The following is a 25,793-nucleotide window of genomic DNA, read 5'->3' as shown; positions in this document are numbered from 1 at the left end:
AACAAACTACAAATAATGAACTACCAGAAATTGTTAACACCTGTGCATATATATATATATATATATATATATAAAAAGCTGCAGAGGGGTTAAGTTAAACATGTGAACTCTATGCCTGAGTAGCCTATTATAGCTTTAAAATACTTTTCAGGTGTTGTTCACGTTCTGAGCTTGAAAAATTGTACTGTATTGCTTTCACTGCACTCAAAATGCATTAGTCATCTCATTGTACCTACTCTGTGCTGTTTAAAGGTAATATCAGGTGGATGCTTTTAAAACTGTTTCCATTGTTTTAGGCAGCATTAGTAACACAAATAGTTTTTCCCTTCCATTTGGCAAACGTCCACCAGCAGTGTTTTTAATGGCACTATCTTAATTTCAGTTCAATCTTTGAATATTTATCTATTTACTTGAGCATCTTTTTAGGATGCTGGTTCACGGTATCAGTGCTGTAGGTTTATCTCCTTGTTAGAATCAACAATAGAGGCAGAAGGGGAAACTAAATTAAACTTCTATTGTGTTAGAGCTGAACTTCTGTCTCTAAGCCACATCAAGTGACCCTTGAATTACGTAATAGGGTTTCTGAGGACATATCCCATGCCTGTTAACACTATGCGAAGCTGTAGTGCTTTACCAAATAGCATATGAATTGTTTCACAGGTCATAAGTCTGCTAGAAATAAGTTTCTCTGTTCTCCCTGGGCTACACTGTAAGGTGTTTAACTAATTGATTTGCTAAACAAAGCACCTCTGTCTGTGCCCCTCCTTACTACAACTTTTCTGGGAGCTGAGAGCAGGGTGTAGATGTTAGTGCATATGAGTCGCAGTCCAGTGCTACATTCTGTTCTGAAATTAGAAGGCATGAAACTCAAAGCATGGCTCATCAAAAAGCTTGTTGATGTTATACCTTTCTGAGGAGGGTGTCCTGACTGAAGTGAAAGAAAGGCTAGTAGTACTTTTGTTTCCACAACAGATTGACCTAACACTGCTTTTGGTTAGCAGCGTTAACAGTCAAACTGCTGCATCATGCCAGTGTTTCACCCAGATAAAGAGACATCTCAAAATGCAACTTATGTGTTTATAGAGTATAGACATATATATGCTCTGTAGACAGCTGTGCAGGTAGAAAAAGTCACTATCTCTAGTCAAAATGGGTTGGGTTAGCTCAAGTGTTTTAAAAAGCTTTGCTGTGTGATCATTGCTGTGTTGTCTTATATTGAACTGGCATAGGGAGTGCTCACACAAATGGTTCTGTTGGCAGACCTGAAGGAAACTGGCGCAGAGTATGGTTATGCATTTTTATCAGCTCAGCTGGGTCTGGAAGAGAGCATCTGTCCATAGCCTGAGTAGAAATGTAGTATTGAAAATACATTGCTACAGTTTGGAGAGTTTTGTAAATCAGCCTTTTGAGCTGCAGCTCGGGATTATGTTCTCTTTACTATCGATTTATTCATTCTAATCTTCCAAGAATTATGAACCAATAAACTAGCTGCTTCTGGAATCTTAAATATACAAACTGTCAAACTGAGTTAAAAATTTTGCTTTGCCACAGATGTAGTGTAGCTCTTCAATTTGCTGTGCATAAGTTCCTGTCGCTTCTTCTGCAATACACATTTGTACTGCTATTTAGCAGTTGCAAAAAATATATATTTCTTACTAGAGGAGTAAGTATGCAACTTATCAGTGCAACTCTTTTATTTGCAGTTTAATGAGGAGTTAAATGATGCAGGCTTTGACAGTAATTTCAAGGAAATGTACTAAGCTTGGTAGCTTGACCTAAATTCTATATAAAATGGAGTTTTGTACTATTTCTCCTCTTCTGTCCTCTCTTCTATAGAGAAACTTGAAAGTCCAGAATGCTTTTTTTCTTTTTCTTCCAGTGCTATATTTGTATATAGCTTATATTCTAAATATTAAAGTTTGCATAAACAGCTGCTCCTGAAAGAAACTGTGACTTCAAATGAATGAACTATGTTTTAGGATAAATTTTACTTCTTTCAGCATTATCCTCTTCTAAAGTTCAAAAATCCCAAGTATTTCTCAAACTCTAATCTTGCATATCATGCTTCATTTTAAAAGGAAGTAAAGTTCCTAGTCTTCTGTAATTCCTTGTTGCTAAGAGTCGACATTTTAATTAAACTATTAATTATCATTAAACTTCTGATAACTGAATTGTCTTACTTAGGAAAAAAATGGCCTACATGGTAATGGTAGGTAAATGTTCTCATCCAGCATGCTATGTTTGGCTATTCATATTGTATTGATCTCCATCCTTTTTTGTTTTGTTTTGTTTTTCTTTTAAGGACCTCTTCCTTTGTAAGGTCTTCCTCAAGAAAAAGGCTATTAAGATGTTTTCTTTAAATCTTGCATAGTAGTGTTTAGAGTCCTGAGAATGACTTATGCGTATTTAAAATATTAGTAACTTCAAAATAGATTTATTAAATATGTACAAAGACTGCCTTGGTAACTAACTGCATCTATACATTTGTTTGTATATTGTTAATGTATAACTATATAATACAGTGCAAAGTAATGCCTGATCACACAGCGTGTAACTTAGAGTTCTTATGTTTGAAATACTATCCATGATTCAGTAAAAGTATTTTGGCATGTAATTTTTGTTCTTCCTAGTGAGACTTAGAAAGTGGGAAGGCAGAGAGTAGGTGCACAATATTACATGCAGTTTACGGCCGTGTTAAATCCATGGTTAGATGAACAAGGTTTAATTTACATGTTTTGGACATATGCCTATTGCATTGTTCTGCCTTCCAAGAATACATTCAGATGCAAAAGGGGCAGGAATGGCCTTGGCCCATATGCTGGCAGAACCCCTCCCAAAGGCCTCTGTCAGGTTGGTAATTACCTTCAAGTGCTTGTGAACGTTCAGAGTTCACCTGCGTTATGCCTACACCCCATGTACTTGAGACTGGAATCTCTAGGAAAAGGTATTAGAACTAGAATATGCACAAGGCAACTCTGATTGCTATGGCTTTACGTAAGATGAAGGAGCAACATGAGGAGTGTCAAATACTGGAAGTGAAGCTATGAGTTACATAGTTCATATGCACCTGTAGCTCTTACACCTCAGATAGTCAGTTACCACCTTTGTTACGTGTGTTTGCCCTTTGAAAACTGCAGTCTAGTTCAAATGCACTAGAAGTTCTTTTGGAAAATCTTTCTGAAACTCTGCTTGATAGGATTTCTGATTTAATGCCCCGTTTTCCCAAAACCTGAACTCAGCAGATTTATTTTAGCTCATCTATTAATTTGGTGCCTGAAAGCAGAAACCTGCCACTGCGGTGCATGCCGGCGAATCTAGATGTAAAATACGAGATATACTCTTAAGTTTTTCCAGTAAGCTGGGCAATGCAGTAAGTATTTATTTGAAGAACTGGATGTCATATTGTCAATAATGATTCACTAGTATAAGAGATAATTGGGGAAAATTATAGATCTCAATTACTTTACTTTCAAACCTTACTTCTTTATGATGGTCTTTCCCATCTGTATTCGGCCAGTCATATGAGTGGTTCAATGTAGTATAAAGAAGAGATGATTGTCTACTACAAAGGCATATGGATGCAATTGAGAATTTCTTTGGATACATCCTTCCTTAGGTATAATACAGAATATTCTAAATTGTAGTATCTATTTGTGACTGTGATCTGTTTTTCAGGACAGTGTCCACATTCCATGCCTTGGTGGTTGGTGTTTTTTGTGTATATATTTTGTTGTACGATGAAGCTGTTAATGCTGACCATCTCTGGTAAGGCGTTACACATATGTTGTGTTTATATTAAAAAAAAATATATATAATTGAGAATGAAAAAAAATGGCAGTGTTAATTACTGAAATAATTGCTTAATTTCTCTTTAAAATACGGAATTGTGATGTGTCCGTTTTTAAGTCTGTATGTTTGATAATTACAAATTATTTTGTCAGTATTAATGCCTTATTGTACTGTGTCTCTGTGAAGTGGAATAGATATAGTACAGACAACTGATCTGAAATAGCATATTGAATTACTAAGGCACAAAACTGAAAGTATAACCTAAGTGGGTAAGACTGAAACTGTGCTATTTACTATAAGCTTTTTTTCTGGGAGAAAAAGGCAGGAGGAAAAGTTGGAACAGCTTATTTACATATATGAAAAATATATGTATAAAATGATAATTTAAATGAAGGTATTTATATTTCAGCCTCTCCAGAAGTTTCTATCAATCTGTTTTTAAAAAAAAAAAGTGCTATCTTCAGAAGGAGTAGGAATATTTTATAAACTGATTTCTTAAAGTTTTTCAAATTAACAAAAATATTCCATATTAAGCTTAATGGTTTCTTGATATCTAGTTAAATTGTTTTCATTCAGCCCCCCCCCTTTTTTTTTTTTCTTGAGAGAGAGGGACAGACAGAGACAGAGGTGAAAGGTGCCACTTATTTTAGTTGAGTTAATTATAGATTGCTATTGGTGTTTTGGAGCTTTACTCATCCTCTGAGACCCTGTCCTTCTGGAAGGAAGAGGCTGTGTTTTTCCTGAAGAGTAACTAAGTACTTTTAAGTCTCATTTCATATTTCTGTCATAGGTTGTTGTTTTAATCTTGTCAAAGGACCATGCTGTAGAGTCAGTCTAAACTTGCATAAATTTAACATCTGATACTTTTTCTGCATTTTTTGATACTGTAAATTAATGACAATTCAGTGTGGACTGGACAGGATTGGGTGCTTGAAGCTATGAATTCTGATTGCAGCTATGCCACTGACTTGCCTTGTGGCTTTAATAAATATAACATTAATTGTAACATGAATTTCTGCAGCATTGGCCTCTTCTTTATGTAGTGATATATGATCAAATCCTTGGCTGTCTGGCATTTTTTCATTGTATTCTAGTATCTTTGGAGAGACCAAATACAGTTGTCTGCATATCTTATGAGATCTGTTAACCATGCTGAAGAGCAGCAGGTTATTTTAATTCTGTGTGTATGTGCGTGTGTGTGTGTGTTAAGATTTACAAGATACAAGCTTTTATCTTGGTTTGTTTGAATAGACTTTGTTCTAAACAGTACAAAAGTCGTGAATGGCAGAAGTAAAAAACACTTGGTGAAGTTAAATGAGTTGTGTCTTAACATTAGTTAAATTTTCTTGGTATTGTTCCAGGAAAAAGTCAGATAAACTGGAAAAGTAACTTTTTGTTCTTAATAAGTTTGAGCAAAGTTATGTTAGATAACTTTTTGTATATAGCACTGAAAACTTAATCTTGCTTAAGGAGCCTTAGCATCCAAGTTTATGTAAAAACATTGAATCTTAAAACAGAAAATCTGCCTGCTTTTGGGAGAAAGCTATTCTGTATTTCTGCTCTTACTTATAAATAGTTTTCTCTCCTTGGATACCTTTAGAATTACTGTTACCTGTGGCTTTATTTATATGTGGTAGAATAAGGATTTTTTTAAAGTATATATTTAGGAGTCTACTAGTGGAAGGATATCTGATCTGTGTTTTTAAATCAAAGCTGCAAGTTAATTTTATGACAGTATTTCTCTAAGTTTTTTTCCTCAGGCAAAAACCTAGTGCTTTCAAGAATTTGTCAATTGAAAGTCTGTGTAGAACACATTCTAGATCTGAAAAGCAGTATTTTTAGTTATTAAACTAATTATATTAAAATGTATGGAGTATCACTTAACCTATTTAAAGCAGTTGTAATGATTTAAATTCATGTTCATGCAAGTGACTGAATAAGTGCAAAGGAAGACTGAATGTATTGCCCATGACATTGCAAGTACTTGTATACAGCCTGTCAGTAAAATAAAACATTGCTTTCCTGGTAGCACTCTTGTGTTTGGCTTTCTACTACCAGAAGCTACCAACGATGCCAGAAACATAGGGTAGTTTTCTCAGAAATTGCAGATGTACTTATTCTTTTAAGGCTGACTTTTATGTTACTCTTAAGAATGAGATAGCTAGCATTTGTCTGTACATTCCCCTGTATGTCATATTGGCTCCCTAAATGCAGTCACTAAATTCCTAGTTGACCATATAGAGCTTTAACCATTTTTTTCAGCATCTGTTTTATGGCTTAACTGTATATTAAATCTTAATTTCACCTCACAGTTGCATACCATACTTTTCATTTTTATGTTGATTCGTAGTTGAATCCACATAGTTTTGATTTTAATTAAATAAGACTGGAGAGGAAGAAGCAAATTCTAAGGAAAATGCCAGATGGATTGTTGCAAAGGTGGTCAATCATGTGGAAATCTGATGCCTTTTTCGAAATGCAGATGTAATCTTGGGACTCAAACATTTACAAGTATGAAGGATGTGTGAGCCTTTCTGTAGGAGTCTCATACTAACAATGTGAGAAGCATTTGTGAATCTAGCTTCAGCAGTTTACAAGTAAAGGGCCAGGAATGCTTGATGGAACTTCCTTGGCCTCCTCTGTCCGCTATAGCCTGAGAGCATTGCATAGATACTCCAATTTTGGACTACCAGAAAAGTTTTGATAGAGACACTCTTTCCCTCTAGTTGTTGGCACTGTCTTTGTGTAGTTACTGACTGGGTGACGGTGTCCAAATTGGTTCTTTCCTGCAGTGTGGTGTGTGTGGGATGTGTGTGTGTGCGTGCATGTGTGTTCTTTGTTTGCTTGCTTGCTTGTTTCCTTTAAATAAGGAAAATCTCAAGTTCTGAGCCTCTTGGTATGTCAGCCTAACTTCTGCATTTATGCATGGATGTGAAGCTTAAAAGCATGGTGATGATACCATAAGTCTTGAAAGGGATCAGGACTCCTGCTAAAGGCAGGATGGAGAGAAGGTGTGGTCCTTGCACTGCTGTTAGGTTATGCCTGAAACTAGATACAATTGATCCTAACAAAGGATAATAGAGAATGGAGCATTGATAATTTAGAGGGAGACATCTGCCTTGTGTGTGTACACCTTTTTTGATGGTCTAGGATTTCCCATAACATTTTGCCTTTTTTTTTCCTATATGTAATTCAGACTGAGATAACACAGGCTGTGTAAGAAATTGTTTTTGAGGTGGGTGAGAATAACATGATAGAAAATGTGGAGGTGGTAGAGATTAGATAGGGAGAGGGAGAAATAAGTGAGTGAAGTTGTAACTTCACAAAAGAACAGGCTTTTTCATTTAACTGTCCACTCTGGGGTTATTACACTGTCTTTTTGAAGTGTGATATTTGATTAGTATTTGATTTTTATCTGATATGACTCTATTTGAAAAGAAGCTCAAAGAAGGTACATCATGTGGACTTTTGTTCATTATATCTGCCTGTGCATGTTCCTGCATAATTCATTTGCCACACATACCTCCTTAGCAATCACAAAAGAGAGAGCTCATCCCTTCTGCTTATTCAGGTCAATCCCTGTTTGTCACTCCTGGAACTTGGTTGCACCAAAACTAGGCTGCAAACACCTGGTCTCATAAGCTCCATTGTACTTTCCATTCTAGAAGATTGATCAGGCAATCTAGTAAACTTTAGACTAAATTCTAATCTTCCCATTAATTGGGATTATTTGGGATTCTAACAGGGAATCTTTCTGAAGGTATTGGGAGGTGCCAAATGGGTTGTGCAGCCATATATGCTGCTCAAGTTTTGGTTTAAAGTCTGGAGAGAGTTTGTTGCAAGGTGGCCATTTTCCTGGAAAGACTAAAGGGAAATGGATCATTCCCTGTCTCATCCAAATAAGGGCTCTTTACGTCTGCATTCAAGATTGAGATTTATCTGGCTGATTCATACTTAAACAAAACATATGTAGATTTGATGCACAACTTGGCTTATATATATATGGGTGTGTGTGTAAAACAATCTTTATGCAGAGGAAAAGAGAGCTGCTTTCCGAACTCCTCAAAGTAAGAATGTGCAGAGGACAGTGGAAGAACAAATAAAAGTTGCTTGTTGTAATGTTTCCCCATCTTGAGCTGTATTCACAAATTTGGGTTTGTTGAATATCCTGGAGGAACTGAAGCTATATGCATGCTTGTAGGAGCCTTGCTTGCTGAATATTTGGAACAAAAATGGAAGGGACAGAAGGTGTGAAATTATTCCATTAAGCATTGCTGCTGGAAGGTTCCTTGAGTACAAAGATCTGGCAAATAAATTCCTATCATGTGTTCTTCTATTCTGCTTATTCCTGTAGATATAATAAGCATAAGTCTTATATATATGAAAAGCATCAACTGAGTAAAACATTCTTCTCTTCCTTAATGAAGTTTTAACATGGGCAGAAGAGCAAAAAGGAAGTTGCAGTGTGCCAGTTAAAGTGCTGTGAGACACTACTTGGTCTGTTCTCTTTCATTCTCTGACTGTTTTAGGAGAAACTAGTTCAGGGTACCTGCCGGGTTTCAGTTCTAGTCTCTAGCAAGCTTCCCCAGGCAGGAGGTAATCCTGACTAGGGTAGTTAACAGGTGTCTTCTATCTTGGTGGAAAAGGAACCCATTTTCCAGACTAGGAGCTTCCTCACCCAAATATCATAATGTCTTACTGATGGGCCAAGTATTAGGTGACCTGATGGACATAATGATGTTTGATATGTGTGTGTCCTTTGCAAATTACATTGTTATAAAGACTAACTGTGCATTTTTGGTATTTTTTACAGGGGTGACCCTTCAATTGTGAAACTGAATATTGCTATTACCACAGGCTACCTCATTTCTGGTAATTATGCAGTTTGTATACAATGTACACAATGTATGTATTTATGTTGAGTCACTATGCTGAAAATGTGATATGTGTATACAGTACAGGTTCTAATGTGGCTTTTAAAATTACTAATGTAGTTGTGGGTTGTGGTGAAATCACAGGGTCTTGCCTGTGGATGTGAAAGATGGGAATGATATCTCTGCAAGCACTAAGGAAATGCCCTGTATGGTTTTGTGATGGTTTGATATGCAACCACCAACTCCAACTCGCTTTAGTTCTTCAGCCAATTTAGGTGTTAGAAGGTGTTAAAGTGGTGCCCTTCACTCACTTCAGGGTGTCTAGAACTTCTAGCACTCTTAGATTTTTTTTCTGATGACCTCAAAATGCTGGCAGGGGCAGTTTAGTAACCCTCAAAACTAGCTGAGGCAAGTGATGCCTTCAGATTCCTCCCATACCCACCTTCTAATTTCACTTTAAGCCCAAATTTAGTCCTATGTGTAAAACTAAGAAAATTTTAATTATTTTCTTGATATGGCATTTACCATTACATATATTTTCTGTTCTAAATTATTTATTGTTAACTAAAACTGTCTTGGGAAAATTTCTTACAAAGCATTTTGGAGTTTTCTTTTATTGTCTGTGGGAATGCTGACTTGTCAAAGCCAAAACTTTTTGTGATTCATACTATTTTCAAGGAAAACTTCTCATGTTAGGATGGAGTCTCTGATCAGAGATCGAGCCAGGTACTTGGTTTTGTCAGACTAGATTTCTCGCCCCATGGACTGGATAAATAGGTGATCAGAATGCCCACTTAGAATGTGGGTTGGGTTGAGCATCCAGTTTGCCTGTTGGAGGAACTTCATCTCCCTTATTTCAATTCATTGGTATCTATTTTTGAATAATTATGCATTAGACTTTCATTATAAGTTAATGAATGCCTTTGAATAGAGACCTGAACCTGGCCACTAATTCTTTCTCACTTCCTTATATAGTTTATGTTTAATTATTTATAGGAAGTGGAGCAGCTCTATCAGATAATGTAGAGTCCTGCTTGAGGATAGCTAAGTTTTATAAAAGAGATCAGGACACTAACTGGAGATACAAAAGGTTGAGGGGGAAAGTCTTTGATTTGGAACGTTGGTTGCCTATATTCCAAGGCAATGTACCAAGTACTCATTTATTTGGAGTTTCTTGTTCCAGTAAAAACAGAAAACCTCCCGAAATCTCAAACCATTAAGGGGGCAAGAAGAAACTTTAATGTCAAAGCTTTCAATATAATGTTAACTCAGGTCTGATCACTTTTGCAATAATTGGAGAATTCTGATTAAATAAACCAAAAGTATTTTTCATTCCAAGTGCCCCTTTCAAAATATTTTTGCTAAATGGTTCCCTGCTTGCTAATGTAACTCCTTGCTTCACAAGTTACATAGTAGATCCCTGCATTTATTGTATGTGTTCATTGGCTATGCTCCCTGCCCTTTGGGGAAGCGTACTTTTTTGAAATTTGTGGGCTCATAAGCATGAAGTCTCACTATGAGATTCTGGATCCACTTTTTCTTTCCAAAATATTTCAGCTAAAGCTGTTGTCCCTGTACTTCTCTTAATGTGGAAAACAATAATTTATGGCAACTGTTGGAAGAATACTGTTGTTTAATGCTTTGTCATAACTTTTACTACATAAAAGAAAGTCTTTAGGATAAAGATGTTCTCTTCAAAGATAATTAATTCAGAATGCTTCTACTGGTACCATATGTCAGTATTTACAACTCTTAAAAACTTAAAGAAACTATTCTCAGGTAAATGGTAATATATTGTTATTTCTTTTCTCTTGTAGATTTGTTGCTTATTATTTACTACTGGAAGGCTATTGGTGACAAATTTTTTGTAATACATCACTTGGCAGCTCTGTATGCTTACTCCTTTGTACTGGTGAGCGCAGATGAGATAGAGAAAAATGCTTTATAGATCTCATTTGCTTAATGTTTAAAAAATTCTTCACTATTTGGTGTGTTACCTTTGTGAAATGCATATTTATATTTTCAGTCATCATTACTTTCTAAATAGTTTTATCAGTCATTTGTGCTAAGTGCATGCCTTTCCAATATTACAGCCCTTCAACAAAAATATGTCTAACTTGTTTGTCTGTTGAAGCTGGACCTCTTTTCAATTTTTGCTTTAGAGGGACTTGAGAAGGGGGGCTTATGTGGTTACAGGAAAGGGTTTCAGATAAAACCACAAGTCCCCATTTAGTCAGAAAAATCAGAAGGAAGCAGTTCAATTGGTTATGTTCTGCTTGTTACTGTATTTGCAAGGCATTTCCGTAGGTGAATGATCTCTAAATCTGGTGCATGTGTTAGTCAGCTGGGTGTGTTTTTTTTCTTTTTCTTTTTTCTTTTTTCTTTAAAAGAAATCTAAGGATCCTGTTATGGTGTACAGTGTCATATAAAATATCTATTTTATACTTCATGTCACCCAGACACTGTTAAAAGAACACTGTACTACTTTGGTAGAGAGGATTCTGAAATGTATTCTACTTTAATTGATGTTATAAGTTATTGAACAGCTGGTAGATAGTACCTGTTAATATTTAATATTAATACGCTAATCTGAATAATGTACAATACTGTGTGGTTCCTAAATATATATTAAAGGGACCTTATCAACTATTTAGCATAGGCTAACTTCAAGTCTTTTTATAGCTGTTTGAAATTTCTCATTATATAACTTTTTGACTCTCTGAGACTTCATATTTAAGGTTACTTTAGAGGGGAAACTGGATGATCGACTGTATATGTCCATAAATATCTGTGGCATACATACATTGAAGGAAAAAGGGGAAGAGAAGGATACAGTTCTAGGATAAAGACTAATTTAGTTCCTTTGCTGCTATTAGGTGGAATTTCTCAAAGATGCATGTGTGACTTGATAGAAATCCCACTAACCTCCAGAATAGCACTCCAGAATTACTTCCGAAAACCCCCTTCAGTAAATAGTTATTAAAAAATGCATTATTTCATCTACCACATTTCTTTCCTTGCCTACTGCCTGTATCCCAAGATTATGATATAAAGTGTGGAGGCAGCAATATGGAATAGCAAGCTTTCACTTATTTATTTATATGTAAATCTTTGGTTTTGTTAATAGGTAAATGAAAATTAAGGCAAAAAAGCAACATACAAACCCTTGCATACCAAATTTATCTTGGACTTAAGTTCAGATTTCCCATGTTATTGTTTAAAGGAGGTGAAGTACACTGACAAGTAAACACCCTTTTGAGTTGAAGATAATTAGATCTACCAATATTATCATGGGTGAAGCTGAATTAGAGACAACTGAATACTAGAGAAACTAAAATATCAGTATAAAGGCTAATCCTTGATGCAAAAAAACTCATTCGTTGTTTCTGGAGTAAATGGAAAGTGTAGTTATTGTGTGAACTTTGACTTTTTTTTTTTTAGATAGTTTTTGTTATTCAGTTCTAACTTTACCCTTAGATGTCTACGTGTTACTCTCACTGGCTTATCTTCAAAAGAAGTTATTCATAGGTATCCTGTTTCAAAAATGGCTTTGAAGATGGAAGAGAATTTGATTAAGAACACAGATTCTGTTTGGTATAGTGTGAAGTCTGATGTGAAATGCCTGAAATATTCGGTATTGATACACCTAATGGGGAAAAGAAGAAGGATTACATATGGGTTGTTCAGCAGTGCTGCTGAATGTTTTTTGAATATTTTTGTCTCTGCATTTGTAAACTGCTGCTTACCCAGTCATGGTATAATGGATATTATTTCCAGCATGTAGCACAACCAAAAGATGACACAGAGGATACTCTGTATTTTTGTCACTTAGGGGAAAGTGTTCAGTTACAATGTATATCAGTGTAAAAGCTTGACACCGGCATAGAGTAGGTGTGCTCTTCTTCCACAGTATATGGCAGGGACTAAAACAGAATTGGTGGAAAGGGTTTCCCCTGCAATGGGGAGGCGAGAAGAATTTAAGGGCTTTATGTGCCCTTTCTACTGCCAACTAAGAGCCAGCCATTCATCTTCATTTTGGCAAACTATATTCCCTAAAACAATGTAGGGGCTTTTTCCTCTACTTTACAGTGATTCTGTTTCAGTTTATTTAAACATGAGAAATCTAAAATATTTATAATCCTCTTAGATGGTAACAGCATTGCTGTAATTATAACATACTACTGTTTGTGCCAGTCTCTTCTAACTAGCTTTCCACTGCCACTTAACTGTAAATATTTTAAAGATTTGTATAAAGTGCTGTAAGAGACTAATGCTCCAAGATAACAGAAGGACATTTGTATCTTTTGTAGTAAAACTTATTTTGAAATTGTAAGGAACGTTGGTGCAACTAACAAATTTGCTTGCTATCAGTTTTAGTAAATAATTTGAGACACTCATTCTGTGTTGCTTGAAGACTCTAATCAAGATGTAACTGCTAGATTGTTGAACTTTGTATGTCTATTTTATTTTGTTAACTAGAGCAAAGGTTTGTTGGCTTATTTTGGAAACTTCCGTCTGCTTGCAGAGTTTTCCACCCCTTTTGTGAATCAGCGGTAAGTGGTTCTTAGTGAATTTTTACCTAATTCTTTTTTGTTTAAATCTGTGTTATTTATTTCACTTAGGAAGTTTTGTGTTACTGAACATCAGCTGAAAGTGAATTAATGCGTATTTTACTAAAGATTACTGTCTGGAAACTTCTACTATGAAAACTTTTAGCTGCTATAGACACAATGGTACATTTGATGTATTCCTCACAAGTTCCTCTTTAGATTATCCTTCATATAAAATAATAAGTTTTCATGAAAGTACTGAACAAAAAAATTCATAAATATAGTATTAGTTATTAGCATATGTGTGTGTGTTTAATTATTATAATAGAAGTTGTAAGTTTCAACAGGGATTTTGTTTTTAACATCATGGACCAGCAAAAAAAAAGGCAAGACAGCACTGGTATCAGAATCCTAGGATGGAATTGCATTGCCCTAGATAATGTGAAGTTTATTTTATAATACTGTATAATATATCCGTATTAATATATGTATATAAATATATAGATTAGTGTAAATATATACATGTATCTTTATTTTCAAAAATAGTTCTATAAATAAATTTGAAAACTTAAAATAGAAAATTAGTAAAGCATCTAAATACAGCTGAAATGGATAAACTTCACACCTTTGATAAGAAAAGAAAGTGGCAGAAGGTTCTGTGTAGAGTTCAGTGACAGGTGAACCCTGCCATGTCTTATAGTGCCACCACAGGAATCTCTGCTGTGGATGTCAGAAAAGGATTGTGGTAATGCCATGTGTCACAGGCAGGGACAAGCACTCAGTAGAGTTTCCAGGTGCTGTAGGTAGAGTGGCCTCTCTCTCCTTGCTCCTTAGCCACTGTGACCCAACTGGGGACAAGGACCTGCCCCGGGAAGACTTTGCCTTATGAGAGGGGCTTTGGTATAAGGTGGTGTTGGAATCCTCCTTCCTTCTCCATTCTTGGTGGTATAGGACCAGATCTTTCAGTGCAGCGGATGCCTATTCCTCACCCATGCTTCTTAGTGTGTATTTCTACTTCAGTGATTTTACATGCATGGCATCTATCTTCTTTTCCAGGTATCTAGTAGAGAAAGGCAGGATAAGGTGGGTAAGGGGAAGAGAAAAGAGGAGCTATAGTCCTCCTGCAAAAAGGGTGTCTGAGTATTGCCCGTTACAACACTGGTTGTAAGCTCTGAAATGTTTTAGGAGATGGAGCTCTAGGAAAAGATTGTGCTAAGATTCCTTCTGAACATTTACTTGGCAAATTCAACTTACAGGAGGGCAGAAAAGGATAATGGAGTTCTACAGAGGCTACTGTCATTTGCCTAAACACAGTTGGGTAGGTATCTTTAGTCTAATCTCTGTGTCCCATGTGCACAGAGAAACGGAGAAGGGAGTAAAGAGATGCTTCTTTTAAACTTGTTTTAGGAACACAAGGAAGAAGAGAGTGAGAAAATTAAAAGGTAGTATGATACTGTGTAGGTGGTATTATATTTTAAAGATGGCATCATATTCTAGATTTTTATGTGGAAATTCATGTCCCAGCGAAAGGCTGTTCTCTGACAGAATTTAATCAAGAAAGGATTTCATCCTGGGTTTAAGTGATACTTATACTGATGCTTACCTTTCAGATTGTGTTGTTAGGAAGTATAATGATACTTCTGGTTATTAAACGAAATATATATTACGTTTTTTTTAAAATGCCTATACTGTGACCATGTGTCCCTGAATATCCCCATTTACTGCTTTCTCAGAAAAACAGAAATATCTGTAGGAGATAAAGTCCCTTGCACTAAGAGATGTCATCTCATTAGTGCATGAATATTTTTTCATTAAATTTGAAGAAAACCAGATGCTTAAGACAGTAATGTAAATTGTTGATAATGATTTACATTATATCTCTTGTTTGCATTCTTAATATCATCAAAAAAAGAGCTATTATTAAAATGATATTCTAATCTCAGAACTGAAGCATTTTCTTTGTATTTCCTGTCTCTGTTGTTAGGGGTATCTAATTGGACAATGTCTCCATGTCAAGCATCGACTCCCTTCTATTTTAATGTCAACATTTATATAATGAATTATGGACAGTGATGGGTAAAAAGTTAATGTTCAGTGTGATTTACTGGCTTTTATTTGTTGGAATTTGGTGGGAGAGGGAAATCACTAAGCAGATGTTTAGTTACCCATTTTCCTACTGTTACCTTTGTAGGCAGATCACAGTATACATTAAAAACTTTTTATATTACTTGTGGAATCTGCACAATATATATCAAGTAAAATAGAGGCTCTCATTGTTGGTCTTGCCAAATATATCAGGTCCCTCTCTTCATCAGCCCAGTAACTGTTGCTGTGTATCCTGCATCTAGACTAACTGCTGGAGAACCTGGCTCTTAATCATCTCAGTTGCACTCTAACCAATTCCTGGAGTGTTTCTATTGGAGCTGAATGTCTGGCAAATTTTTTTAGTATATCTGTAATTACCTAGGCCATAATCTGTAGGTAATTAAATGAAAATTAACTTTTTTTGGCAGTCTTAGAACTGCTATCTTGGAGGGAAAATTTTTTTTTTTTTTACCCCTATATCTTCTTGAGAAATACTTAGGTTATTCCACTTCTTTCTGGTTGATGAATACAGTGATTTAAGTCATTTTCCACTCGTCCTTTCTTTAACCTGCCACTGTTGCACAGGTTTTTCTAGCATTTATTCTCAGTGTGAATGATAAGGAGTTAAAGGAGTTTTGTTCCTTTTTTTTTTTTTTTTTTTTTTTTTTAGGAATTCAACTCCCCTGTTCTGTGTGCTAAACAATAGATAATAGTTATGCCTCTCTGCTAAGGAATTAATATACAAGAAAATTAAGGGGGAAAAAAACAACCCCCCCCCCCCCAAAAAAAAAAAAACCCTACACTTACGAACCAGAAGTGGTAGTGGGAGGAGGGGATTGTTTCATTTATCTTTTTCATTGCATAACATACCTAGTTGTGGCACGATCAGGTGCAATTTATAATGTCTGATTCTGAAGTTCTGGCTTAGGGCTAACAGAACCAGTCAGAAAATCCCAAATATGGGGAGCCAGACATTAGCTCTGTCTAGAATACCACATCCAAATACAATATGCTAGTAGAGAGATACAGAGCTCCTAGCTCAGAATTGCTTTCAGGGGAAAAAATAGATTTTTATCAGTTGTTCATTGGTGCAAATTATCATAAGAAATAATATAAATTTTGAATTATAGCATAACACATGTCATAGTGACTGAAATGCATACTTGTTGTGTACTGATTTACAGTTCAAATCAGGATTTTCTACATGTTATTCCCACATCGTACTGGATATCACACAGTGCTTACTTTGTTTGTTTGTTTGTTTTTAACTGAGCAGAAGGGTTTACCAGTGAAGCCAAGACAAAGGGCAGTAACTTAGAAAAGAGAAGGTTAGAAGTAATTAATAAAAACAAATAAATTGTAACCCCCCATAAAATAAAATCTCTTTTTAATGGAATGGCTTTAAGTCTGCTTGGTGTCTGTGAACACTTCTCTTTTGCAGGTGGTTTTTTGAAGTATTGGGATATCCCAAATCTTCAAAGGCCAACATCATCAATGGTGTGCTTATGACAGTTGTGTTCTTCGTCGTGAGAATTGCAGTCATGCCTATGTATTACAGCCGTGTAATTTCTGCATTTGGAACAGAGGCTTTCGAGAGGTTAGGATTTGCAGCCCAGAGCGCCTGGATTATCTCAAGCGTTGTTTTGGATGTTATGAACGTGATGTGGATGGTCAAAATTACAAAAGGATGCTACAAAGTTATTTGTCTTATTGGACAGGAGGAAGCCAAAACTCATAAAAATGGGAAATCTGACTAGAAATCACATGCATAAAATGAAACTTTTACTATGAAAATAGTTTGGGTTCACTGAAACAGTGCACACTTTTGCTATGGAATGCTCCTCTTAAGGAAACAAGGTATTACCTCTGTACTGATCTTATTCCTTCCCTAGCCGCACTGCCTGCACGCCCAGGGTCACGCTTTATGATCTTACCGAATGAGGAACAGCAGCATAAGCTCACACAAATGAATTCTAGGTGTGTGCTCCAAGCACTTAACAAACTACTGAAATTAGAAAGGAACTGACTGGTTACTTGGTTGTTGTCTGCCAGTGTGTTCTTAAGTGTTTCACTCAGGTTTCTCAGATTAATGTGTTTTATAAATCCAATGAATATTGACTCTCTCTCTTTAAACAACAAAAAAAACCCCTCCTGATATGGTGCAATTTTCCTGGCATGTTCCTATGTTTTCTTGTAGGAATACTTAGTGTTAACAATCAAGATTTCATTTTGACAACTTTTTAATTTTTTTCAAGAAAAAGAATTTAGCTTTGATTCTGTGAAGTATTTTACTGCTTTTTGTTCTGTTTATATGCATGCGCACCATTCGGTGGGATTTATGAAATAATTTCATCTAAAATGCTGTATTAGAAGACCACAAAATATCTTTAAAAAACTGTTAAAATTCTCCAATTTTGATGGGAAGTATTAACTTCTACTATGTTAGCTTACATACAATAGTACATCTACTAAATCTCCCATGGAATTTTTTTCAGAAGTTAGCATGGTAAATGATATGTGGAAACAGCATAATTCTGACTAGAGTAATTTTTCCTTTGCTGCTACTGCCTTTGAGAAGTATTGTAACTCCCCTCTGTTTTTTTTTTACCATGGGACATTTGGGATGTTAAGTTTAATTGTAAAGAGATAAAATTCTTCTGTATATGTGCTGTGTAACTTAATACGTTTTTCTTTTGTCACAGAAATGACCCATTTGCTATGAAATACTGAGGTCTGTTTGCCCCATTTTCCTTTTTAATCAGATTGGAAATCTGAGGTGTTGATTAAAAACATTCTTGAATTGAGGAAGGAGTTGAACTTTGTACATGTTGAAAAAACTGTCAAAATTCTTTAAAGCTATCAAGTAATTCTGTAGAAGACAGTTCATATCATATAGAAAAAAATTTTCAGAATCACATATTTGTCAAAAGGTACTGCAAACTTAAAGATTTGGAGGATGTCAGAGAGAAATCTTAACATCAAGGAATGGTCTAGAATCTAAATTATAATGCTATTTGAGTAAGTTCTGTCGGGTTTTTTATGATTTTGAGAGCTGTAGTATGCCTGTTTGGTTTTGTATTCCTTGTTTTAAACCATATCTGATTTGGGACTGATCAGCTTCTGTTTTGTTTTGCTCTTTTTTTCCCCTTTGACATTACTTTTTATGTTATATCTTCTGTTAATGTGTGTTAAAGTATGCATTTTTCACTTACTGTTTAAGTGTTTATACTAATTTTTGTAGCAGACTGTTTAAACAATTTATTTTTAAACAAAGAGAGTAAATATTTGCTCGATGTGTAGGATATTTTGTTTTCCTCTTGTCCTGTCCTCTTTAACAAAGCTGTGTGAAAATAGCTCTTATCCTTACAGACCAAGGTGTCAGTGCCCAGGCACTACGCTTTTGGGCGAGGGAAGCAGAGTTCCCCGGGTGTCTGTAAGACAGATGCAAAGAGACTCTGTAGGCTGCAGTGCCTCATAACCGAGGTAACTATGACCAGTTTAGTTCCCCTGTTCAAAATAATTTCATAGAGTATTTTTAGGGTTAGCATAATACTCATTTTGACTTTCACTGTTTAACTGGCGGTCATTTATTTCCAGTGCAGTTTCCCAAGCCTGCCTTCTTAGAGGAGAAGTCAAGAATTGTTAATACTTCAATTCTTTTTATTCTGTGCTTATTAATACTTCAAGTGCACAGACAAAAGATCTGTTTATGCCTTGGGAAACTTAGCAATTTTTTTGTTTTGTGTTTTGTTTTTGTTTTTTTTGAATGAATGCCGTACCTTATCTTGGTGCTAAAAAAAAAAAATCCATACTCTTGCTGAATTGATTCTGTGGCCTGCTTTGCTGAAAGAAAGGGGCTCTCTTTTATATTAACTTGCAGAACCTGGTGTCCTTAAGGTAGTGATTTCGGTGTACCTAACGCAAAATCTAGTCTACATACAAAGGCACTATGTTTGTGTTACTTTATGATTTAAAGGTGTAAATGAAATATATCTTGTGCTGTTTTAGTCACTAGCTCAGGGCATTATTTTGTAGTAGCATATTGCTGTCTCAAATCAATTTCAAAGTTAGTAAATTCAGACATTTTGGAGAATACACTTGCAAGAAGAAGTCTGCCTTTTATTCAGGAAGTAGGATGAGAAATTGATAATTTGAAGCAAATCTTAAGATGACAACTTATGAACGCTCTTGAAATTCCTCCCTTCAGCATTAATCTTTAATACTATTCAAATCTAAACTTCAGTAGCTTAAGTTTTTGTTTGTTTGTTTTCAGTGTAGAACATTAAAATAATCTGTTTCCTTCAGTTCTAGATAGATTTGTGTATGACAGGAAAGAAAGAAGTCAAGTTACAATAAAACTATGTTAAAATTAGGTTGGAAAAAGAACTACATAGTGCAAATTGGGCAACAATCCAGAATGGAAAGTGGAATAAATATTTTAGAACTTGCAATATTTTTGATTGCTGTACAAAATTAGTGTAATTATCACAATACTTTGCAATACATTAAGTTTTCATTTTCTAATTTGATATTTTAATTATTACAGTTGCATCCTGATGTATCTGCTATATGTCAGAAGACAACTTGTTGATGAAAAAAATTAATACTGCTGTATTGGCCAAGGACTGTAATAAACAGTCTGCAAATTTGTGATGTAATGAGTACATTAGTATAGGGCACTTTCTGCCTGCCTTTAAAAGCTTATAATATAGCAAATTAGATAGCATTGGCACCCATTTTTCAATTGCACTTTATTCATTTAAAAACTGTGTTGAAATATTTATAAATTTCATATTGCAAGCCTGTTTCTCTGCTTTTTTTGTGCAAAAGACTAAAAGCATGATTAGTGGTTACTGTGATAAGCGCTATCTTTAGAATCTTTATTATTATTTTTTAATAGTGGCTTTAAACCTCCATTTTTACCAATTGCATTGTCAAGTGTAAAGCAGAATCTTGGTGTGTCACCAGGTTCCTTTGTCATGGACATATCGAATGGAAGGAGTTGATCTTGTAAAAATGCTTAAATATCTTGTTTTTCTTTTCTTTTATATTCTTCAATACCAGGTGACATAAAATTAGCACGGCGATCATGGCAGAGTCTATTTGTACCAGTAAGGCTATATGTAGGAATGTAAGTTCTCTTTTTGTATGGCTTTACTTTTTAATGAAAAAATGAATAAATATCAGTTTCAGAACTACTACAGGGAATGGTAGGTCAGGTTTTGCTTTTATAATTCATTTGTGGATGCAGTATTTTGAGAGAGGGAATATACTTAAAAGTACTTATTGGCTAGATGAGTGTTAAAATGGATTTCAATGAAGTTGAGAACCTTTATGCTATAGAGATGCTTAAGTGGTAAGAATTCCATATCTGAAGTCTATTCTACCTCTATAAATGCATTTTATTTTGAGTGAGCTCGGTACTTTCTTAGCTTGATTGCTTAAAAAAAAACTATTGATTTTTGAAAAATATTCCAGGAGCAGGAAAATGAGACAAGCTGACTTTATATATTCTTAACAATTCCAAATTTTGTATTCAAGTTTATTAAAAATTAAAGTAATTACAGTGTCTTAAAGAGAATTACTTCTATCTTTATATTAAAAATGAGGGGAGAGGATTGTTCATAATGCAGAATTCATGTTAACCTAAGAGAAAAAACTTACACAAGTGAGCAAATGTGTACAAGCAGGTTTAAAGAGGAGAGGTGGAGGAGACCTGAACACACAGTATAGGAATCCAGATTTCTTCCTACTGTTGTAGTTGGGACAACAGTAGAATAATAAGTAGCAGAAAGTATTAGGTATTTCTATATCTCTGTGCCCACTGGCAAATGAAATTTGCTTCTTTTTAAAATTTCCGAGCTGCATAAAATGGGTTATTAGTTGTTAACTGCTGTATGAAGAGGACTTCTTGTCACGGACTTGTGTGTGTATCAGTACATGTAAATACAAGCTTTCCATGAAAGATCATTAACAGAGAAGTTTGTAAAGTTGTTTTGTGATGCTTCTGCTGAGCCATTCAGAGGAAAATAATGGGCTGCTTGAAAATTGCTCCAACTTAGGATCTGTTGCAGTGTTCACTCCTGGGGAAAAAGGAGCTAGAATTTTCAGATGAAAAGTGAAAAGTGTGAAAGATTTTCTGAGATGTATGGATACCCCTTTTCATATTTTTAAAAGCCTGCTCCACAACTGGCTACAAGGGACTTCACAAGGAAGGATTTGTTCCTGGTGGAGTGTGTGTCTCTATGGAATGTATCTGACAGCTGGGAAGAGAACAGCACTTCATTGCTCAGATCCTGACACCAGTCAAATCAAAATAGTGATCAGTATTTACAAACTTTAACATTCATCCAACCCCAGGTAAAATCTCTTTGTGGGACAGGTGAAGGTCTTAGGATTTTCTGAAAGCAACTTGCAAGGTCTTTTTATGGGAGAGAAGATGAGTGATGTGCTGCTTGGGCTGTTCAGAGCTCTGGGATTAAGTAGCAATTCATACTTTTAGGTGGTAACACTTGATAAAGTTTCTTATCCATTGCAAATCTCTACTAGCTACCTCCTTACTCTGACATTCTTGCTCTATTTATAATAACCAAGCACTTTATAGCTGAGTAAAGAATGGAAGGTAGCTATGAAGAACAAACTGGATTTTTTGGTATAAGAAATTTTTGTCAAAAGATCTTCTGAGATAATTTTCATTGTGTGGTGTCTTGCACTCAGAAGACATCTGATCATAATTATGTACAATAATTTTTAATCTAGTTGCAGTGTAAAGGAAATGTCTTTAAGAGTGAAATTATGAAGAGTTCAGCATGTCTTGGGATCAACCATATAATGATTGTGTGCTATTTATAACTTCCTGGTCATTGAAATTTAAAATATAAAAACAAAATATTCTGTAGTGGATCTTTATTTTTAAAATAATCTATGTGTGGGATGTCAAAAATTGTCTTGTGGACTGGACATGCTTTTATGAGCTTATAAATATTTATGTATATGATAATTTGTACCCACGAGGAAGATGTTGCATGTAAATTGTCTTCTAAGATTTTAAATATTGGTATTTTTAAATTTTTGCTAGGTTTGAAAGCAACATTTAAATATTAATACTAAGCTCCAATATAGAACATAACATTTTTAATGCAATGCAGGATATATTGTTTTTATTGTAACCCTATCCCAGTTTCACAAGACAAATCCATCATATAATAGGGGGAAAGGAGGAAAAGGGCTAATCATGAGCTCTGGCATATAATTTGCCTGCTTAGTATGCACACATCCAAATATCCTGGATTTGTTTCTAGTACGCATATAACACTGTTTCCTTTAATATCTACATATATGTATATATGTAGAATAACTTAACATGTAGAACATTTAACCTGATAGAAGACCAAATTACAAAGTTGGAAAAAATGATTTACAATTTAGATAAAAGTAATGGTTCATGAAGTTCTAAAAATGTTTATATAATCTTCTGTCTAAAACCAAACTTGATAAATGTTGTAAAACTAGCTTATGTGCAGAGTGAGGATGAAAAATGTAAGTTCTGCTACACTGACTTCTGGTAAATCATGACAATCCAGTTTGCAGTAAAGTTAAAACTCTAATACTGTCACAAAATATCAGTGTCACATTACTAAATTCAGATAGTAATGTGGCCTGAGTGTCATAGCAATCCTTATCATTGCACAAGAATTAAAAAAATACAATATAATAATTCTGCAGATTGGTTATAAAAGTAATCAGTTGTAGTAAGGTGAATGATTAAATATTATGGGTATCAATTTACTTCTTATTATAATTTTCTAAATGATTTGTTTGCATTTCATTGATATTGTAGAGCATTTCTATATTTTGTTTGAACAGTTTAGCAGCTTGCATAAAGTTATATTGCCTGATTTTTTTTTTCTTTTTTTGATATATGCAATAATGTCAATAAGCAATAAACTGCATGTTGTATGCAAGGTATTGGTACTTCCTAATAAAAGAAAAGAACACAGTTTCTTATTTTGTGAAATTTTCTTCCTTAATATGGTAATAGCTTATGTACTTATAATAAATGCATCATGAAAGAAAAATTTACTTTGGGCTGAGTTCACAGACACTTGGCTCTTATGGTATCTTGAACCTGTGTGCTGAATCTTTTTTATTTTAAAAAGGTGGGGAGGGAGTATGAGGACTGAGCCAGACCTTTTCAAGTGGCAGGACTTTTAAAGGCTGAAATCCTGCCTAGGACACTGCTTGGGCCACAAATGTGACTTAAACTACAATTTAGGTTGGGTGTTGAGGAAAAAATTCAATTTATACCGGATAGTATAATGATATCGCACTTTATTGTAATACCACATGTTCCAGACCTAAGCTTGAACCTTTGTTTGCAGGGCCTAGGGATGAAGAACTACTGTCATTGGTGTATTGTGTGTATGATATGTTGCAGAGTCCTTTACTGAATACCAAGATAGGCAGTTCCTTAATACAGCAATTCCTAGATTCTGTATATGCAGAGAGCATATGCCTGGAACCAATGAACTGTGTAGTAGGCTGGCTTCCAAATCCAGGAAATGTTCATGTGTCTTTGAGTTTTATTTTGTACTACTAAATTACTAGAAGAAAATACAAAGCTCTCCAGTGATTTCACTTTTTTTCCTCTCAGGTTTTAAGGAGAATTTAGTTTCATTTGTATATGATATTCTTGGGGTATTAATTTTACAATGTTAAGTATAGAAAACTACTTGTTAAATAGTCAGTCTGTTTGGAAATGACTCAGACTGGGAATGCCTGGAAATGTCATTTGGGGTCGGATGCTATATGGGTCAGATTTCCAAGTGCTTGAGAAAGGACAATGAGGGCTTGGTGGGAGGCTTTAATATTGGCACTGGACAGCTTTTAATACTGAATGGTAGAAAGGAAGGACTAAACACAGTTGGAAACAAAGGATTCCTTTCAGCAAGCCATTCTTAACCTGACATTCAACAAATCTTGCAAAGCGTGAGAAACGCCTCTCTCTAAGATGTAGGATATAAAAAGTACTCTGTATATCCACTTCCTCCCTGTCATGTTTTGGCGCAAAGTTGCCATTCACTTTGTCTCACGACTTTTTTTTCATCATCTCTTCTGTTCTTGCTGAAAATTTTCTTTTCTCTGCATTTGTATTGGTGTGATAACTCTGCATTAGGGTCTTTTGTTGGCTTTTCTTTTTCAATTTTGTTCTTCACAGCAGATATCTGCAGGTTTTTTAGATGATGGGCTATTATTGTGAGTATATTCTGGTCTTGCTCCACTTTTCAGAATTGGAGCTCACAGTGTAATGTACTTAAGATGGTACTTAAGCTCGTGTGCTTCATTTGAATTGTGACCTTGGTGGTCTCTGAAGTGCTTTACATTGGGGGGGGGGGGAAGTATTTGTTGTTTGCGTATGTTATGAAGGGTGAAAGCTATTATCTATATGATGACTAATAGGTAGTAGTTATGTTGTGCAATTGCTGCCCCTGATCCTGATGGTGGAAACTGGGGAGATGGCATACTGATGTCAGCAACGTAAGTAATGTACTTTGACCAAAAGCTGCAGAACCAATTCCCTGTCTGAGAACGTCAGAAAGATAAAAATGTGTTTTACCTTAGAACCTTTCTGCCACTGACACAAAATATTTGAAAGTGGACATGTCATTTGATCCACAAGAAGCTGTTATTACTAAACTGCTTTGTAAAATGCAGTAAGTGGAGACCAAACTGTTTGTATGTTGTTCAGTGCTGCTTACACAGCTCTTACTGTGCATGCAGTCTTAGAGATTTGGGTAAAGCCAAATTATGCCCTAAAACTTGGACAGGGATAGAGGTAATCATCGTGTTTTCTAGGCATACAGAAACTAAATTACTGATATAATGTCACTTTCTAACTCTAAGTTCTCAATAAGCTGTGCTCATAATTCCTGTATGCAGAAAGACAGGTAGGAAGCCATTTCCTCTTACAGAATAAAGACTGTACAAGGGCAGAAATTAAAGGGCTGATATTTGATTTTGCTTTATATTTGTATTTTTATTTTCACACTGAATCATGGCACTATCCTATTTAATAGAAAAGATACCTATTCTGAAAGGATGGTATGTGAACATGTTCTTAAAAGCTTTACTTTTAATTTTGAGAAGAATGTATAAAAGAATACTTGTCTTTATTCTGAATCTTTCTGAAAAATTTCAAAAGAAATGGGAGAGGATTGTTCATGTCTTATTTTACACAAAAACATCTACATGGGATGCAAGAGACCTCTCTTCCAGATTTGAATTTGGATTTTCCACATCCCAAGTTAATGTATTAACTGCACCACTTAGAGCTGTAATTCCTTCTTACTTTTTTCCATTGCTCCAATGAAATAGAAGGCTCCAACAAAAAAATATGGGTTTTGATCAGCTCTAATTTCAATATATAAAAGTTTGTCTTGTTCCCCCCCCCCCTTTTTGCATTTGACAGCCTATTGACTCTGCTTTGTGGGATGAG

General features: G+C 35.1%; 1 protein-coding gene across 7 annotated transcripts in view; it reads left to right on the top strand.

Moving 5' to 3' along the window:
- TLCD4 (TLC domain containing 4) overlaps positions 1-23,292 on the top strand; it is a 45,107-nt gene extending 21,815 nt beyond the window's left edge. For all 7 annotated transcript variants that reach the window (XM_067300892.1, XM_067300890.1, XM_067300889.1 and 4 more), the window contains 5 exons: positions 3,676-3,765; positions 8,603-8,661; positions 10,481-10,575; positions 13,143-13,216; positions 16,740-23,292. In XM_067300892.1, coding sequence (XP_067156993.1) covers positions 3,676-3,765; positions 8,603-8,661; positions 10,481-10,575; positions 13,143-13,216; positions 16,740-17,055 — 634 coding nt within the window. In that variant the 3' untranslated portion in view covers positions 17,056-23,292. The remainder of the gene's footprint in view (positions 1-3,675; positions 3,766-8,602; positions 8,662-10,480; positions 10,576-13,142; positions 13,217-16,739) is intronic.
- The last annotated feature ends 2,501 nt before the right edge of the window (positions 23,293-25,793 follow it).

This window comes from Apteryx mantelli, chromosome 8 (assembly GCF_036417845.1).
Source record: "Apteryx mantelli isolate bAptMan1 chromosome 8, bAptMan1.hap1, whole genome shotgun sequence".
Classification (NCBI taxonomy): Eukaryota; Metazoa; Chordata; class Aves; order Apterygiformes; family Apterygidae; genus Apteryx; species Apteryx mantelli.
Note: the sequence above shows the minus strand (reverse complement) of the source record. Positions and strands in the feature narration are given on the sequence as shown.